Genomic DNA, 18,742 nt, shown 5'->3' on the forward strand with positions numbered 1-18,742 from the left:
CGGGGGGAGGGATGAGCGGAGGGCACATGCTGGTGTGAATGGGGCGGTGGGGGGAGCGATGAGCTGAGGGCACATGCTGGTGTGAATGGGGCGGGGGGGGAGGGATGAGTGGAGGGCACATGCTGGTGTGAATGGGGTGGTGGGGGAGCGATGAGCTGAGGGGTCGGAGGGGAAGTGAAGCTTTATTTTCAGAGGTTCCTGAGGGCTCACTGAAATTAAAGCAGGGTCGTGGGGTTGGGGGAGGCTTGACCCCTGAGCTGGTAGGTATACCATGGTTCTGCCCTTACCAGCCATGTGACCTTGGGCAAGTGACCGCCCACTGGTCCCTCAGCATGAGCCTAAAACTGGGGGCTCTCCAGCCACTGAGCTGGCATGCCGTGGGGCCGCGGGAGCAGAGGAGGTTGGTAAATCTGGACAGGGCAGGAATGCACCTGTGCAAACAGCCCCGCGGACCGTGCCACTCCCTTGCTCTCCTCACTAGTGACCTGGATGAGGAGAAGGGGCCTCGGCAGAGGACACACAGGTAGCAGCCCCTACCTGAGGCCCAGTCTTTCAGGATTCCTACCACACCTTGGCCTCAAGAATCCTCTGCCCCCAAAGCAGTCCCCTTCCAGCTTCAGAAGCCCAGCCTCTGTCTCTTCTCTCCCTCTCCTGATCCCTCCCACCTACCCCCAAAATAAAGGAACCAAAGGCAGACACAAGTGTGAATCTTAAATTATTATTTCTTCCTGTCGCTTACACCCAAGGTGGGGGCAGGGGAAGAGGAGGGGAAGAGGAGAGGGGGGCATTGCCTCCCCCCCTAAGGCACTGAGTGGAGAAGCCGCAAGGGGGGAGGGGGGAGGTCACATTGTCCTCACTCTCTGGGGCTAGGCCCCAGGTCTCCCCAGCCCTGAGCTCCCCCATCACCTGAAATGCTAAGATGAGGCCCAGGGCAACCCGACCTCCCCCAACCCCAATATATTACATCATTACTTTTTAAATAGATACAGGGACTGGTCCCGCTACCCCCTCCCTGTGACACCCCCCTCACTATTGGGGGTACCTGGGCAGCTGTGCAAATGGGCATGAGGGCGCACGGGAGGAAGGGAGAGCACCGGGCCCCTTAACCTGCCCCTTTTAAGGAGGGGGAGGGGCCGCCAGGCCAGGGAGGGGAAATAGTGCAAGGCAGAGCCCAGGCCGCAACGGGGGGGGCCAGCACCCAGCGAGGGAGGGGGGCAGATACCCCCACCCCCAGCAGAATTGGGTAGTTAAAAATCTGAAACTAGATTTCAACAAGACCAACAGAAGAGGCTATGTACAGAACCGGGGTGGACTCAATCCTAAAGGAAGAGCGAGGGGATTACTCTCCGCGACCCAACGGACGGCCCGGCCGGCAAGGGACCCCCCCCATCTCCCCGCCCCTTCCGCGCTTTCCCCGTGGAGCGCTCGCTGCCCCGGCGCCCGCGGCTCGCTGGAGCGGCCGCCAGGGGGCGCCCGCCCGCGCGCTCCGCGGGCCCGCAGCCCCTCACCCCGTCCCCCAGCCCGCGCCGCGCCAGCCCGGGGGCGGCGTGAGTCAGGGGCGGCCCGAGTCAGGGGCGGCCCCGCGGCGGCTCCGGCTCGCACCTGGGCGGGAGGAGGAGAGGAGGGTAGGAGCCACCCGGCCCGCCCTGCCCTCTGGCCCCGGGGAGGGAGCGGCGGGAACAAGACATTCCCTGCCCGGGGACGCGGGAGGGGAGGGCAGGGCCGGGGCGGAGAGCCGAGCGGAGCGGGCCCCTCCCGCTGCCCCCAGGGGCGGGCGAGCCACTCCGGCCACCCCGCCCCCTTCTCCTCCAGGACCCCGTGACTCAGCGCTCGGAGCCTGGCGGGGGGGGGGTGGGGTGGGGGTGGGGGTGCGCGAGGATGGCTCCTTCCAGCAGGCCCAGTCCCCCAGGCTTTCCAGCTTCTACCTCGCTCTCCCCCACCTACCCTTCCTTTGCCGCCCCCCTTTGCATAATTCACTGCCAGGAAAAGGGAACAGAAAGCAGGAAGGAGGGGTCTCGGAAGGGAAGGGAGGGGCTGTCCTTCACCCCCGGACACAGCCAAACCCCTGGGGGCATGGGGGCGGGGCGAGGCTTTGGTCCCAAGCCCCTCACCCCCTAGAAACCCGCATAGCCGAAGAGGGACCCCACAAATCAGAAATACATTATTGCTTCTACTCCCCAGGAGCAGCCGGGGACAGGGACCCCACCGTTACAACAAACAGAGCTGTAAATAGAGACATACTATCATGTATCACTCCTTGGGAGATCACCCCAATCTGGGGAGCCTCGAACCCCAAACCTTCTCAGCTTGGAACTGGAATGAGGGCTCTGGGGGGAGGGGGCGGACTGCTGAAGCCAGGGAGGCCCAGCGCCCTGACCCCAGCTCTGCCTGTCCCGCGGACTCCCACCGCTTGGCGTGGGCGCCCGGCCTCGCGCCGCTCCAGCCCGGCCCCTCGGCCTCTTTAAGAGGACTCCATGGCACCCTCGGCCTGAGGCGTCCTGGGCGCTCCCTCCTCCTCGTCGTCATCAGGGGGCCCCAGGGTGGACACCGGGGGCCCAGTAGGGGCTGACTGCTCCCAGAATCGAGCCAGAGAGAGGCGGAAGGTGTCCAAGTGGCCGTTGGAGAGGTCGAGGCCAGCAGGGGACGGGGTGGCGGCAGAGGGCGGCGGGTAGTGGGGTGGTGCATCGTCCTTGCGGCGCCGCCGGGTGCGCACCTCCAGGCAGTTCTGGCCCTTGAGGTGGCGCTGCAGGTGGTCCTCCTTGGCGAAAGCCTTGTGGCACAGGTGGCACTCGTAGGGCCGGTCCCCCGTGTGCAGGTGCATGTGGTTCTTGAGGTCGTAGCTGTGCAGGAAGCGGGCTGGGCAGTGCGGGCACGAGTAGGGGCGCTCTCCTGTGTGCTTCCGCATGTGGATCTTCAGCTTGTCGTTCCTGGCCGCGCAGGGAGTGGGGCACAGGAGCCCGTCAGGCCCGGGGCCGCCCCACTCCCCCCGGGACCACCACCCCACGACCGCCCCCCGCCCCCCGCCAGGCTCCCAGCCCTCGTGGACTTCCCCCGCTTAGGTGGGCCCAGCCTCCAACACAGCCCCCTCCAACACCAAAGCTTTCCTGCGCCAAACCCACCTCCCTCGCCTTTCTTTCTCCCGGGCCTCCCAATTTTGGTGTCTCTGGGAACCTCCACAGCCTCAGTTCTTCCAGGACCACCTGCCTCCCTCCCCACCGGCCTGGCCCCTTCTGGGTCCCTTCCCCCCCTGCCCCCCCCCACTCACCGGGTGAAGCGGACTCCGCAGACTTCACAGGCGAAGGGCTTCTCACCCGTGTGGGTCCTCATGTGGCGTGGCAGTTTGCCTGCCCCGTGGATGATCTTGTGGCAGACCGGGCACTCCTGGGGCATCTGGGAGCGGCGCTTGCGCACCAGCTTGTCCTGGCCGTCCAGGCCTGGTGCCAGGGCATCCTGGTGCAGCGAACTCAGGTAGGCCATCAGGTCGGGATCAATGGCGTCCTCGTCTGAGCCCAGCTCCTCTGGGGACAGTGGGGGCCCACCTCCCTGCGCCATCCCGTAGGCAGAAGGGTACACCAGCTCCTCTTCTTCTTCCTCACCCTCGTAGGGCTCGTAAGTCAGGGGCCCCTCGGGGGGTGAAGCAGTCCCCGCTGGAGGGCTGTAGCTGTCCCCCAGCCCGCTGCCCGCTCCGCTGCCCACTCTGGCCGCCACCTCCTCCTCCTCGTAGGTCAAGGGATGGGCAGGCACCGTGGGCGCCTCGGGCACTAAGTGGTTCGCCCGGGTCCCCTTGGTCTGCAGGAAAGCTTTTCGGGGCTTGCGGCTGCGGCGGGCGACCGGCCGAGGGGGCGGCGGGGGCGGGGGCGGGAGGGGGCCCGGGGGCGGGCTGTCTTCTCCGTTGGGAACCCCGGAGGCCGAGGCCGTGGCCGTGGCCGTGGCGAAGGCCTCCAGGTACTGGCGGGCTCGCTCACAGTCGTCCTCGTCGGGGCTGGGAGCCTCGAGGCCGCTGCCCTGCAGGATCTCCATGCAGGCGGCGATGACGCACGGGATCTCCAGCAGTCGCGCGGCCTGCAGCACGGCGGGCATGTTGGCGCTGCTGGTGGTCAGCGTGGCCGTGTAGGCGAACTCCAGCAGCGCGCCCAGCGCCTCGGGCCCCACGAAGTCCAGCTCGCACACGCCGCCGCCCCCCGCGGCCGCCCCGCCGCCCCCCGCCCCCACCAGCGCCCCGCCGCCCCCCTCGGTGAAGAGCTTCTTGAAGTAGTGGCTGCAGGCGGCCAGCACCGCCCGGTGGGTGCGGTACTCGAGGCCCTGCGTCCGGATGGTGAGGTCGCAGAGGTGGCCCAGCTGCCGCTGCTCATTGAGGCAGCTCAGGAGCTCACTGCTGTGGTCTGGGAATGGGATCCCGATGAGGTCGTCCTCAGGGCTCCCCATCTTCTCCTGCGGGGTGGAGAAGAGGGACAGGTGAAGGGCGCTCAGCTCTGTGCGGGGCGCGGGCATCGGCCCACACTTCCTGACCGGGGAGACTCTCCTAAGTGCTTTACACCCAGGTGATCTTCCAGAACCTTCTGAAGGACTGATTAGCAGCCATCTCACAGACAGGGGCAGCGACTTTGCAAGTGAGGTGCAGAATGGCGTTCAAACCCAGGCCGTGGGCCCACGGTCACGTTCCCACCTGCTCTGCACAGTCCCGCCTGCCTCTGGAGCAGCGACTTGCTGAGCCTTCGCTGGAGGCCCGCCCGCTTCGCCCGCCCCACTCCCCATGCCTTGGGAGGGATGCTGGGGTCCTGGCCCAGGCTTCACGAAGGACTCAGGGCTCAATCATCTGAGAACTGGGGTGACAGCCTCCGACGGAGCCTCCCCACAGCTAGAGAGGCCAAGGACAGGGTTGGGATTACACTGGACCAAGGCATGCTCCGGGCCTGGAGCTTTAACCCAAGCTACCCGCACAAAGGGCTTGGTGCTCTGTAAAAGGCGATGCAAACTCACCAGGCAGCTTCGCAGCACCTTCACCTTCACCCTCCTGCTCCTCCCCTCCCCCACCTACTAAAAGTTCATCTCCCCTTTTAGATTCCACCACCCCCAGGCCAAAAGGGAAACACAGCTCCCAGCATCCCTCCCCCCACATCCTCCCCTCCCCCAGGGGGCCAAGGAGCAGCCACCCTTTGCTGGGGTGTCGTGGGCTGGCTCGGGTGCTTCCTGCCCCGCACAGATAAGCATCGTCCCGTCCCCGCCCCCTCCCCCCACTGCCAATAGAGGCCAAGTCGCAATCCCACCCCTCCCACTGCAGCTACCACCAGCACCTCTCCCTCCCTATTCGTGGCCAGTCGGGCGAGGGCCCCTCTCCAGCAGGTTGTCTTGTACCCGCTGTGCTCTCCCCTCCAAGGCAGAAGCTGCAGCACCCCCAAGGCTGGTGGAGGGGCAGGAGGGCGGTAGGTGGGCCTGGCCTGGACGTGGGGAGGGCTGCTTGAGTCCTGGGTCTGCTGCTAGCTTGCTGGATGACCTTGGGCCAGTCCCTTCTGTCTGTGCATCCTTTTCCTCAGCTGTACAAGGAGTGGGTGGGAGTAGGGGTCCCAAGAGCTCAGCCCTCCGGCCCTGACATTGGGTGTGTGGGTCTGAAGCGAGTGGAGACAGAGTTGGGGCCTGGAAAGAGCAGGGCTCTGGAGTCAGCCAGGCTTGAGTCTGAACCCTCCCTCTGTGGCTGACTAGCTCGGTGACTTGAAACCCATGAGCTGGTCTCTGAGCCTCCTTCCTAGTCTATGGTACGGGATCATTCCACTGGACCTGTAGGCTTGTAGGCTTGCGGTGACGGGTACATGAGACCACGTGTGGGGGCCCAATAAACATTCTGGCCTTGGGAGGGAGAAACAAGGCCTCGCCCAGGGGCAGATTCCACTACACAAATGGCCTCTGCTGGGAAACTGCTTGGGTCTCCCTCCCTCAAATCACCCCAAAGAGTCAGGTTACTACTAGCTACATGACCTTGGATCAGTCACTTCCTTTCCCCAGGAGGCCGGTTTCCTCCTCTGTAATATTAAAGGCTGACCTACATGGTTCTTAGGGCGGGTCCCGCTGACCCAGGTCAGTGTCTTCTTCACTACTCCCAACAGCCGCTCAGTCCGCAGACATTGAGGGAAAAGGTTTTTTCAGGGAGCTGGGGGAGTCAAGGGCCACAGATTTCCCCTTTAGAACACAAGAACTGCATTGTCTCCGCCTGCCTCCCAGCCTGTCACCTTCACTGTGACGCCGGGACTCCTGCATGGGCGCCCTCCGGAAGCAGCACCCACGTGTCTCCCCTTTCCTGGACAGACAGCCAGATGCCCTCAGCAAGCCCCCTGCTCCCACCTGGAGTCCCCATATCGCTTCCCCGCCTGGGAGCAATCCCAGTTCCCTTTGGTTCTCCTGCCCGCACTTGACAAACAGAGCAAGTGGCAAATGGCCCCAGGACTTAGGAACAAACAGAAAGCGGGTGGGCAGCGGCAGCAGTGGGCACCCTCCTGGGCCCAGGCAGATCCTGTCCCTCCTGAGGGGGATGGGTGGGGCTGTCCTCGCTGTCCATTGGCCTGGAGCTGGGCACCCGCAGGCACGTGGCTTGCCCCATCCCTCTCCCTCCTTCCCTCCCCACCCCACCCATTCCTGCTGCTAAGCCCGCCTTCTTTCTCCCACCCCAGGGCCGGTCTCCGCGGCAACTTGGCGTGGCAGGGTGCTGATTGGCTGACCCTGCTGTCAGGTCACAGGCTCAGGCTGGTTCACCACGCAACTCACACACAGGGCGCTTGGGCAAGGGTGGGTGTTTAACCCCTTAGGCCCAACTCCAATGCCCATGGCCACGAGGTAGCAACGAAGGAGGGGAGAGGCAGAGGACACACGTAGGAAGGGGAGGTGTTCTTAAGGTTCTCTAGCTTCTGGAAAACTCCCCCAGCCCTTACTCAGGCCTCTGGCACCCATGCCAACTTAGGTGCCACATGGAACGATGCTGGTGCCAACCAGGCTAAGGGGGCACTCCTAGCCCCATCATCCAGGGGGGTGGGGCACCAGTGCCAGGATGCCCACCCCACCTTGGGCACCCTTCCCACATCTGCATCCCAAAGAGCCCAGCCCCCTGACGCCCCATGAGGGCGGCCCATCCCCACCCAGCCTGGCATGCCCCCTCTTGCTAAGGCCTTGTGGGCATGGGTGTGTGTGGTGTTTGGGGGGGCAGCTGTGCCAGGGAACCAGGCAAGGTCTGTTTGGTCTGTTTGCCTGGTAGGGGGAAGAACTGGGGGCCCCGCCCCATCGCTCCCCCTTTCCCGCCACCCCCCCAGGCTCCCCTCACTGTCAGGCCTGCTAGACCGGCCAAGCAGGTGGGCAGCTCTCTTGAAACTGGGCCCTGAGTCAAGCCTGCCCCATCTTTGGTGGGGGGAAGACTCTGGGGCGAGAAAGGTAGGAGGGGGGCAAAGGTAGGAGCCCCTATCCCCTAACCCCTCAGTGCCCTAGGGCACCTGCCGGGGTGTGTCCACCACCAAGAACCAAAAGGTGGAGAACACTGGCCCTGACTTGGAAGGGAAAAGGAGCCTGAAGTCTTTCCAGGTGCTGACCGCAGGCCGTGTCCAGAGCAGGGCTGGGGGCGCCGGGGCCATGACACAGGGATGCAGCAGGGTCATGGGCCCCCAAGGGGCAGATGAGTGAAGCTGGCCCCCCTTCCCCACACCCTGGGGATTAGGGGAGTGAGGCTTAGTGTGGGGGGCAGCGGGCGGAACCAGGATTAGCGGCCGAGAAAATAGATATGGGGCTGAGACACAGTCACAGAGACACCCCCCCACACACACCAAAGGCTTCTCCAGGTGCAGCCGCTCGGATGTCCCTATGACATCCTCCTCCACGGCGATGGAGGCCTGGGGCACTTCCCAGTGCCCACCCCCCACTTTGGCTGACCACCCTCCCTTACTTCTTTCTCCTTTCTGCCCCCCACCCCCACCCCAACTCCAGCCTCAGGTTCTCTTCCTGTTTTTTTGGAACTAAGTTTGCACGCAGCCAGGGCTTTGGCCTGTGGCTGGACCAGGGGGGTGGGGAAGTCGGACAGTGGGTCCAAAGTCCTCAGGGACCCAGGAATCTTAGCTCCCCAATTTCTCCTACCCTTCCCAGGGCCTCTGGAGCCCAGGCACTGGAGTCAGCTGGACTGCCCAGTTGGGAAGGCAGGATGCGGGGCTGAGGAAGTCCCCTGGAGGATGGTATCAGCTTAGAAGGCGAGGCCCCCAGCCAAGGGATGCCCTGGCATGTTCTGAGCTCCTGGGTCCGCACCCCAGCCCCTCAGAGCGAGTGCGTGCCCTGCCCATCCCCCACATGCCGCTTCCCCCCCTCCTAACCTCACCACCCCCAGCACTCACACTTCCTGGGGGCCAGGCGGGGAAGGGAGACCGCAAGCCACGAAGGGGGAAGGAGGCCAGGGGAGTTGGCTGCTTCCCGGTGCTGTGGGGGTTAAGCCTCTCCTCCCTCAAAATCCCCAATTCCTGGTGCTCCCTGAAATGAGGGAGATCTTAGTGCCGCTCCACATTCTCTGTCCCTGACACCCGCCCTAGCCCCCGGCACTCTCCCCCCCACCGCAGGCTGCACTGGGGGGTGTGAGGGAAGATGGCAGAGGAGGTAAGGGGGGCAACTCCCTTCCCCAGCCTTCCTCCTTCACCTTTGGGGACCCCTGCCCAGCAGCCACTCTCCACTCCTGGCCCCCATCCTTGGCCTCCTCTTCCCGTCCCCTTGCTTGGCCCACCCTGTGCCCTCTCCGCAAAAAAGCACCTTTTGCTTTTCTTCCTTCAGCCTTGGCCAGCCTCCTGCCTTGTCCGCCCTAGGCATCCGTGGCCCTTGGCCCCCAGGTGCCGCCTCGCCCTCTCCTTTCTCTTCCCTCAGGTCTCCACTCCAGGCTCTCCCGCTTCCTCCATTCCACCCTGCTCCCAGCATCCATTCTCTTCTCCCCAGGCTGGCGGGTAGAGAGAGGGGCCCGAGGAATCAAATCGAGGAGCCAGGCCTGCCTTCCAAGGCCTGGTCTTGCCATGGGATGGCCACATTCAGGGCACCCATGCCACGCTTCTGGAAGAAGCACAGGATCGAAATCTGGGGGCCAGTTGGGGAGGATGGGTGGCGGTGGGGGGGGGGGCTGGTGCGGAGACAGCGGATGTGGGGTGGGGAGGGGAGGACAACCTAGGCCTCTCTGCCCGTCAGAATTTCCAGCCCTGGAGCTGCTGGGCTTTCCCCAGAGGGTACCCACCCTGGGCCAGGCAACTGTGCACCTGGACAGACCCCGGCCATCAGGGTTCCCAGTGGGATCTGCCTGGGCAATGCCAGCTCCCCTTAGGGCCTGAGGAGACGGCACAAGGTGCCAGGGTCTGCCCTGTGCCCACCCCCTCCCCCCAGCCTAGCGTCTCGGGCTGGGTAACCGAGCCGGCTGGTAACCCCACACCCGCCAAGCCGCGGGCAGAAACCTGAGCCCCCCAGCCCCAGAGGACACCCCAGCCCGATCCCCGGAGCCCGGCTCCCTGCCAGCCTGTCTAACCTCCTGTCCTGGCCCAGCAATCCTTCGGCTCCTATAGGCCCCTTCTGCGCCCCTGTCCTCCCGGGGCCCCTGAGTGCTGAAGCTTCCCGGCACTCCAGCTCCTCGGACCCTCAGCTCCCTCAACCTTCCCGGGGAAGTTTGGACACCCTCTTCCTAGCCTGTTTTTCAGTCCCTCTCTGACCCTTGGCCAATTCTAGGCCTCCAAGCCTCCCCTGGGGCCTAATCTCCCAAGCCAGAGCAGAGCCTACTCACCTGAACGCTGAGGGGCCTCGCCGGCAACTCCTCTTGGCCCCTGGGGGGAGCAGGTTGGAAGGGGTGGGGGAGGGCTGGGCTGGGGGGGGGGGAGGTGGGGTGGCTGTTCCCCGCTCCAGCTCCCTCCTTCAAAGGGGCCGCCCACGACCTGGCCCAGCCCCTCCCCCCTGCAGCCTTAACCCTCTGGGTGCTGTCCCCCCTCCCCCCAGCTTGGAGGGAGGGGTTACCAGAGGCTGGCAGCGTGGGAGAGGGCCTAAAGTCTCTGCCTGTGGTGCCCGAAGCCCCAGCTGTACCCACCCCCGCCCGTCCTCACTCAGTCCTGAAAGGGGAAAAAGGTGAGTGTAGGCAAGGTAGGAGCTGGGACAGTCCAGGAGGACAGAGGTGAGGAGGAGCCTCGGGAGAGGCTGCTGGAGGTGGGACCAGGAGAAGGAAGAAGGGAGGGGAGGGGACAGGAGGCGGCAGTGGCCAGAAGAGGGAGGAGGGGAAACCCTGGACAGACAGTGCCCAGGGCTGACAGGTGCCCAGGTCCCAGCCCCTCAGGGCATGTGGCACCACAGGGGGCCACAGGGAGGCCCTCCAGACCCCAGTGGGCCCCTCGGACCCCTGGGAGCTGACCGAATTCTCCCCACCCTGTACTGGGCTGGGGCCCTCAGGGGCTGGGCAAGGCAGCACCCCGCCCTCCCCATGCCTCACCCCAAACCCACTCACATACCACAGTTCCTTGCCCAGGCGCCAGCCCCTGCCAACCAGGCCAGGGGGCAGCCCTTGTGCCAGCCCCCAATGGCCAGGGGGATCAGGGGGACGGAGCTGGCCTGAGGGGGGTGGACAGATGGGGGGAGCTGTGGGCACCGAAAGAGGAAGGAGCCAGGAGGGGGCATCTGCTGGGAAGCGCCGAGCCCCACCCCTTGCGCAAGCCACCGCCACCCTGGCCGGTTGGGTGGGACCCGCCTGGGCCCGAGGGGCAACTCAGGAGGGCTCTGAGCCCAAAGATGGGTGGGCCACACGGTTGCACTTAAACAACTCCGAGGGTCCCTTATTCCTGGAACAAGGGGTGCCCTAATGTTCCCTAGACACTCGGCCAATCCAAGTCCTCCTGGGTTGGGGAGGACCACTGAAATGCCCCCTAAAACATCCCCTCCCCTTTCCCCCCAACAGCTGCTGGCTCCACGCCGCTGGCCTGCTGCCCCTCACCAGCTCCCGGCCCGGTTGGCACCTACCCACCAGGATGCTGGCAGTCCTGCCCTCCTCTCCCTCCTACCCCCCTGCTCCCAGCGCCCCATGCCAACTGTGGGCCCGGGGTGGGGGAGGGTCACCCCCCTGCCTTTTGGTGCCAGTCAGGCGGGTTCACTCCCCTCGGTCCTACAGACAAGGCCCAAGACCCTGTTCTCGAGCCGTCTCCTCAAGAGGCAGCGCACAAGTCAGGGCCTACCCGGACAGCCCAGTGAGCACTTACTGAAAGATCCGTTCCCCAAGGTGGGTGCCAGCCTCCCAGCATTCCCTCTGCCTAAGCATTTGCTTGGGCACCAAAGTCCCCGCAATTCCTGAGAGTCCTGGTGCCCGCAGCCTGCAAGGGAGTGGGGTGGGGCTGCTCTCTGCCCTTTGATCCCCATAAAGGGAACCAACCTGGAGGGCAGGGGGCAGGGAAGGGGTTCATGGGGCCCCTCCATTCTATCCCTGCCAGGGGCAGCAGGGCAGGGTGGGGGCATCTCTTGGGTGGGGCTCTAAGGTAAGCATGGTAGCATGTCCCAGCAGAGGAGAGGGAGGTTAATCATGGGTACATGGTATCACGTGGGCACAGGGTGGAGAGAACACGGCGAGGGCGGTGGGGGGGATGCAGAGGGTACCCACGTTCCAATTCATCCCAATCCTGGCTTTTACTCCCATCTAGCAACGCTTCCAGACTTCACCAAATTGAGAGCACAAGGACTACAACTCCCAGTATGCACCACAACTGCTCTGCATGTACCTTGGGAGTTGTAGTTCTCAAGAGAAGTCCTGTGTTCTCTTCCCCAGAGCCTTGCTGATGGGGTGGGGAGGGCAGAGCAGAAGGTTTGGTCCCAAGTCTCCTTTCTAGAAGAGGTAAAAAGCTAGGAGGTCCATGGTGGAGGGGAAGAGGACCCCTTCTCCCAGGCAAAGGGGAGGAAAGGAGGAAGGAAGGAGGAGAGGATGTCTGTTGAAAGGGGCATATGGGTGGGGAGGAGTTGGGGGGGGGGTGGAAACAGGAAGGAAACTGAAGCCAGAGACATGAGGTCGAAAGCAAAGGCCTGGTGGAGCCTCACACCGAAGCCTGGCAGGGACTGGGAAGGCATAAGAGGAATTAGGGATGCCAACTGGTAGCAAACTGGTGTGTTGTTGGGGCCACGGGCTCCATTTGCCTGCCACAAGCCCTCTTTTGCCTGGGGCACCCTCCAGCCCTGGATCCGGCACAGGTATCTGCTGGCTGGAGAACTCTGAAGGCTGACTTGGTCCTGGGATGCTAGCGGGCAGAGGAGGAGGCCGGGGGAGGTCAGGGCCAGGCCTGATGGGGACTGTGGTGCAGGGAGGTATGCACGGGGTTAGGCCCAGCTGGGAGTTCAAGGAACTGTGCTGGCAAATGAGGATGCTACCTCCCATGGCAGCGGGGGGGCGGGGAGTGGGGGGGCTTGGGGGGGCTGGGGGGGCCTGGGGGGCCTCAGTGAAGAGGGGGCTATGTCGCCAAGGCTGCCTCAACTAAAGGGCGCAGTGAAGAGGGCAGCCCTCTTCGGTCTCCCTGTGGAATTTGCTAAAGGTTTTCCTCTGGGCCAGGCGGCCTGTGAACATTAGAGGTGGCAACTCAGGGGGCCAGATGGCAGCTGGGTGCTTTTCCTTAGTGGGGGTGGAGGTCAGAAGCGGCAGAGGCTCTGTTTCGAGGCCACTCTCCCTGGGCTCCCCAAGGCTCTGAGACAGATTTTTACAGGCCCCAGCTAAGACTCTTGCCAAGACCGGAGTGTTGCTGGGTGGGGGGTGGGGGGGCCTTCCTTGCCCCTCCAAAGCCCTTGAAAGTGGACAACAGTAGCTCTAACCCCTTCCCCCCAGTCCCCCAGGCCCGCCTTGGCGTTTGGCCGCTTGTGTGTTGGCAGGACTGGGGGTGGGGGGGCAGCAAGGCAACTTCAAACTGTCCGGGCAAAACGTCAAGTTTACTCACGAGTTTACTCAGCAGAAGGAGGGGGGAACAGGCTAGAGCGGGCACACCCCATGCCAGGGTCCTATCCGTCTCCTGTCCCCACCTTCCTATCCCCACTCTCCTCTTCAGCCCTAGGCCAAAACAGCCATAGGCCCCAAGGCCTGGTGGCAGGGCAGTCTTAACTCTCAGAAGGTCACGGAACCAAGCAGGCCAGGGGCAGGAAGCCCCGACGCAGGTCCAGAGGCTCCTATCAGAGGGCAGCGCCCTGCCTGGAGCCCATTTACTACCCATCTTAGGGCCTTGGCCTTGGACCAGAACTGGGTCTCTCAGCCACCAAGAAGGGGGCAGTACCAGGCCAGGCCTCCTCCATGTGAGCAGTCCCCTGGGCAGTGACTTCTGACCCCAGATGACTGGTCCTAGGCAGTGCCTCAGGCAGCGTGGTGCCATCTGGGAGGCCAGAGGATCAGGGGCTGGTTCTCTCCGCCTTGGCTTGGAATGGGGGGCCAGCACCCTATCTGACCTACTTCCCTTTCCTCCCCACCTGCTTTCATTCTCTGCTTCTCTCCCCCAGCCTTCACTGTCCCCACCCCAGAGGCGCTCCGCCCCCCATGCCCGCTGGGCCCCCTCCCCCACCCTTCCCCAGGGTGCCAAGTGCAAGCACACAAAGGGCCCGATGGTGCATTGTTAGCCCAGCCCCCGCTGCCCGCCGCGCCCTCCCGGGGCGGGCACTAGGCCAAGGAGGAGCTGGGGGCCCTGGGTGCCAGGGGGCACCACGGGGAAGGGGGAAGAGGTCAACACCTGTCTCTCAGACACTGGGGTCCATATCAGCCAGAGCTGCGTAGTGATGAGAGTGCCCTAGTAGAGCAGGCCTCTGTCCCTGACACCTGAACCCGGTGGGCACTGCCTTCTTCCTTCCCCAGAGCCCCTTTTGGGTGACAGTGACCCCTATCTGACCCCTGTGCTAAGGCTGGGGGGTGTGGTACCCAAGGGAGGGGACAGTGTCTGGGGGTTCCAGCAGGCTGCATCGTGCTTGCAGCAAGCATGTAACGGAGGCTCGCTGGGGAGCTGGGGGAGCGGGGGGAGCGGGGGGAGCGGGGGAGCTGGGGGCCCGGGGGCCCGGGGGCCACGGACCGGAGGCACTGACAGAGATTTCTCCTTGTTTCATCAGCTGCTCCAGGGGGAGCCCCCTGTCCTTCTCCCCAGTCACCACTGCTGAGGAGCAGTAACTCTGTCACAAATATGCCCCTCTCCAGCCCTGCACAACACTCCTTGTGCCCACTCTCCCCTCCCAACCTGATGCCCACTCCCTGCCAGCTCGGCCAGCAGTGCCAGGCAGGTACAGGGGTGACCAAACCAGTTGGTGTGTGTGTGTGGGGGGGCAGAAGGCAACCCCATAATCCTCCAGGCCTCACCCCACACACACATACACCCTGGGGAACAGACAGTCCCCATCCTGGCTTAACCCCTCCCCGCTCAGTCTGGCTCCCCCAGCCCCCGATGAACTGCCTCCCTCCTCCAGGACTCGGCTGGGGGAAGGGGAATCGCTGCGCTGACTCACTCCCATTCTCAGCTGCAGCTAGGGGTCTGCAAGGCGTTCAGGCGGGGGTCACTTCAAGAACGCCCTCCACCTGGCCCGGAAGCCAGGACAGCCTGCTGGTCTCCCCCTCTCCTCGGCACCCACTTCCGGTGTCCCAAACTAGGTCAGCAGCGCTCGTTTCCTGTGGGTCAGCTAGCACCCGCGCCTCTGCCCCTCCCCTGCTCCGGACCCAGGCTCCCCGCCCCCCCCCAGGGCGCCCCGAGGTCTCACCACGTCTCAGCCGCCCTTTGATACGTGGGGGTTGTGCGGGGCGGGGGGCAGGGGACCCGCCCTCTCTCCAAACACCAGCAGGGCCGGGGCGCCTGGGCAGGCACGTGTCCGGGCACAACCCGCTGCCCACGCCGCCCCCCCCACTCCCGTCCCCCCCCCCCCCCCGCTCTGGCCGGGACACGTCGCTCTCTTACTTGGGGTGGGGTGGGAGGAGAGAGCGAAAGCTGGGAATGGAGAGCAGCGCCCCCCACCCTTTTGAATGGCAGCCCTCTGCCAGCGGCGCTCCCAGTAGCTTCCACGACTACACGGTAGCGACCCCCACTCTGTGGAGGGGCAGGTGCGCGGGCGCCGGCGGGGGGACGGGTGGGGGTAGAACTCCTCCCGGTCACCCGCCCTCGCTCTCGGGTTCTGGGGGCACGAGCCGGCCCGGGAAGGGTGGCGGCGGGACGGGCGCCTGAAGGAAGGGACTGGGACTGAGGGGTCGCTCGGTGTCGCTCGGAGGTTGTCGCCGAGCCCCACTACTGGAGAGGGAGCGCGGCTCCGGAGGCGCAGGAAACCGAATAGTCCAGCCGGTAACTTTCCCCCCAGCCGCGGCTCCTCCTGCGCACCCCCCCCGCCCCCAGTGCCACTGGCCCGGGTCCAGCCCACCGCGCCAGGGGGCGCGGGGGGGGAGCCGCCTTGTCCTAGTTAGAGTCCGTCAGCGTTTCCATTCCCTCAGCTCGGGCGGGTCGGGGGTCTCCCCGCAAGTCACGGAGGAGACTGGGGGAGCGCTCGGCGCCGCCTCACCCTCTCTCCATCCCGGAGCCGCCGCTCTGTCTGATCCCAGAAGTGCAGAGAAAGTTTCTGGGGACCCTCCGCCCACCTCTCCTCGCAGTTAAAATCAATTCCAAAGACCCGGGGTGCCGGGAAGGCACAGGGAAGGGCAGTGGTGGGAGTCCGGTCTGCATGCGTGTGTGTGTGCGTGGGGGGGTCCCACTCACAGGACAGACGAAGGACACTGCAGTAGTCTCGCGTCTGGGGGACCCCGAGCCGGAGACAAAAGTAGGGTACACTCACCTCTCCGCCTTTGGGTCCGCTGGCCGGAACTGCTGAAGCACAGGGTGTGCAGAGAAGCGCGTCCCCCGCCGGGCCCGGGGGCTTGGGGCCCTGCTCCGGTCCTGGTCAGAAGGCCGCGGTCAGTCGCTCGCCGCTCTCTGCTGGGGGGCTCCTCCTCCGCAGCCCTCGGCCTCCTCCTGCCGCCCGCCCCCCCCCTCGGCCGCCGAGAACCGTACATTCACCTGGCTCCCACCCGCCCCCCCCTCAGGGCCCGCCTCACCTGTCCTGCTGTCTCACCTGTCCTCCCGCTGGCTTTCCCCCCATCCCTCCCCTCCCTCCCCCCGCCCCCTGCCACCCCCCAAACTCCCCCCCCAACCCTTAGCAACACCCTCTGTCACTTCCTGGTTTTTCACCCGCCCCCCCAGGTCCCCCTCCCTCCGCCCAATAAGGATATAAACTTCAACCCCTCGGTCCAGCCAGTCCCTGCAGGGCGCAGATGGGTCCCTCCCTCCCTTTTCGCTCCCTTCCTCCAAGCTTTTACTTTGCTCTCCGAGCCTTTCCCACCCTCCTCTTTTTCCCTCCTTCTTTCCTTCGGTCTCCTTCTCCCTCCACCTGCCGCGGTCCCTCTCCCCCTCCCTCTCCCTTTCTCCTCTAGCCCCTATCTCTCCCAGTCCACCTTAACTCGAGCTCCGCCCCCGACCCCATCCAGCCCTTCGCTGCGGCTCCGCCCCGCCCCCTGCACTCCACCGCCCTGCCCGCCCATTGGCCTGCGCACCCGCCCATCTCAAGTGGGTCCTGCCCCGCGTTCCGCCAGGGAGGGGGCGGAGCCGAGGGGCTGGCCTGAAACCTGGAGGAGGGAAAGGGGGAGGGGGCAGTGTCCGCAGTGGCCCGGGAACCCGGCGCCCCCATCAAGGGCTCTCAGTCTCCATGAGGGGCTTTTGTACGGTCACCTCCTCGGGAGGGAAGGGTATGAGAGGTTAAAGATAGGCTAGGTGGGGGTGAGGCGGGGACTTAAGGGATTGAAGGGGGGGGGTCCCGTGAGGGGCTATAATCAGGTCAGTGTCCCGGGAGGTAGGGGGAGGGGGAGCCACCAGGCCATCAGCTCCAGCTCCTACGCCCCACCCCGACTCTGAGGGAGCGGGGGAGTGGAGGCTGCGGGCACCCTGCGTACCTCCCCACGCGAGACGGCGCCCCGCGGGGAGGGAACGGCGCCCTGGGCAAGCAGCCTCTGCGCTCCAGCCGGTGCCCGCTGCGGCCTTGGCATTGTCGGAGGGGAGGGGCCGGGTCCGCGAAGGGGGAGGGGGAGGTGCGCTCTCGCTCCTGCACCCCGCCTCCATCCCGCCTGTTCCCTAAGTGGAGAAACTGAGTCTCTGCGAAGGTGGGAACCTCGGGACAGGGGTCTGTCCGGAGACCCAGGTGGCCAGGGGAGCCTGGGTGTTTCCAGATGTGCGTGTGGGTTTGGGTGAGGCAGGATACGTACTTCAGTGCCCCCACAAGTGAGGAAGGTAGCCTGTGGGGGACGCCTCCAACTGGGCCTGCAGCGCTACGTACCCCGGAGAGCCCCTCCCACGAGTGTAAAACGGAATCAAATCCGGCTACCGCGGGCCAGGTTCCGTTCCCCGCGGCCGGCCGGGCCGAACCGGGGCCGACTCGCTTTCTCCTCCTCAGCCCCCTCCGCAGGGGGCCTCCCTCCCTTTCCAGCAGGTGGCTCCGCGGGACACCAGCTCAACCTGTTGGACCACAATGGGCGGCGCCAGGGGGGCCCTGGCCCTCACCCGGGCTGACCCGGGATCCCCGCGCAGGGGGAGGGGCGGAGTCCCGGTCCCTCCCTCCCTCCCTCTCCGGCCGTGACTCAGCCTCGGGGCCGCTGCCCTGCGCCCCAGCCAGGGGCGGAAAGTGTGAGGCGCCCCTGAGGGCCCAGGCCAAGCCAAACAGCCCCCCACCTCAGACATTATCTCACTGGAGAGTTAGGGGGGCTGTAGGAAGGAGGGGGTAGCGGCAGGCCTGGGGCGCTCCCGCTCGCTGAATCCGCTCCGGGTTTTCCTATCGTCCCTGTCCCCCTTGGGCCCCGAGGCCGGTCACTGCTCCGGGTTTTCTTCTCGGCCCCGCCGGACAGTCTGGTCGCTGAGGGCCCGGAGCCGGTGGGGTCCAGGCCAGGGTTTTCCCCTTCCTTCTCCAGCCGTCGGGGTCGCGCTAGCCTGGGGAAGAGTCGTGCCAGGGGCTAGACGGCGGTGCCAGATGCACCCGTGAAACGGAGAGGGGGCTGCTCCGTGGAGGAGGGGGCATGGCCCAGGGAAAGGAGGGCGGGAAAGTGCTCGGGGAGAGAGCCTGGGCCTCCAGAGGCAGTCCGAGGGCGGGCGCCTGGGCACAGCCCCTAGGTACAGAGAAGTGAAAGGCGCCCGGTGCCTCGGGCCCGCTCCGGCCCGCCTCTCCGACGGTCGCCTCCGGACTCGCTAGACCCAGTCTGGATCTGTAGGCCACGGAAATGCCATTCTCCACTGTTTGGACGGTTCTGGAACCTCCAGTTTGTTCCTCAGTGACTCCCGACCACCACCACCCACGTTTCTCTTCTTCTGGTCCATACAGCTTCCTTCCTGGCTCAGAAGTCAGAGGGGGAACCCCGGCTTGAAATTCCCGCCTCCCCTGCAACTCCTGGCCCTTACCGGGCCAAACCACTGAGACTGCGGCAGCCAGGAAACGCTGACTGGGGCTGTGCCCCCTCCCACGGAAGCCCGGCTGGGCCCCGGGGCTCGCTGCCACCAGGCCCGGACTGGCACTGGGGTCTGGAGGGCAGGTGTGGGGCCTGCAGGGGCCTCCTGGGGGGAGCGGGGCATCCCAGATCCGCCCGTTCAGACATATATCTCAGGCCACCGGCTAGACCTTACTTTTGAGGGGAAAGTAGCAGGAGGTGGGTAAATACCCTGAGAGTGAGGTGTGTTTGACCAAGGAGGAGGATGGAAGCCCGCGCTGGGAGTCAATCCCTCCTAGG

General features: G+C 65.3%; 2 protein-coding genes across 3 annotated transcripts in view; one reads left to right on the forward strand and one right to left on the reverse strand.

The window, feature by feature from the left end:
• The window catches only part of DCST2 (DC-STAMP domain containing 2), a 9,515-nt gene extending 8,835 nt beyond the window's left edge, over positions 1 to 680 (forward strand). The window contains 1 exon segment of the mRNA XM_032398605.1: positions 482 to 680. Coding sequence (XP_032254496.1) covers positions 482 to 680 — 199 coding nt within the window.
• Positions 681 to 1,656: 976 nt separating this feature from the next.
• ZBTB7B (zinc finger and BTB domain containing 7B) lies at positions 1,657 to 16,089 on the reverse strand. 2 transcript variants are annotated; one of them, XM_032398717.1, is made up of 4 exons: positions 16,034 to 16,089; positions 15,775 to 15,875; positions 3,266 to 4,431; positions 1,657 to 2,927 (listed from the first exon to the last, which is right to left on the reverse strand). In XM_032398717.1, the coding sequence occupies exons 3-4, from the start codon at positions 4,423 to 4,425 to the stop codon at positions 2,462 to 2,464; spliced, it is 1,626 nt and encodes a 541-aa protein (XP_032254608.1). In that variant the 5' UTR covers positions 4,426 to 4,431; positions 15,775 to 15,875; positions 16,034 to 16,089; the 3' UTR covers positions 1,657 to 2,461. The 2 variants fall into 2 exon arrangements, with proteins under 2 accessions (XP_032254608.1, XP_032254609.1); XM_032398718.1 differs by having other exon boundaries at positions 16,051 to 16,087.
• Positions 16,090 to 18,742: the final 2,653 nt, after the last annotated feature.

Source organism: Phoca vitulina, unplaced genomic scaffold, assembly GCF_004348235.1.
Source record: "Phoca vitulina isolate PV1807 unplaced genomic scaffold, GSC_HSeal_1.0 scaffold118, whole genome shotgun sequence".
Lineage (NCBI taxonomy): Eukaryota > Metazoa > Chordata > Mammalia > Carnivora > Phocidae > Phoca > Phoca vitulina.

What these genes read in the sequence shown, in the direction of transcription:
- ZBTB7B (XM_032398717.1), bottom strand. Translation starts at nt 4,425, where the DNA reads ATGGGGAGCCCTGAGGACGACCTCATCGGGATCCCATTCCCAGACCAC. An exon ending in TGCGGAGTCCGCTTCACCCG is followed by an intron (nt 2,928 to 3,265) that starts GTGAGTGGGGGG and finishes CTGCGCGGCCAG; the next exon opens with GAACGACAAGCTGAAGATCC.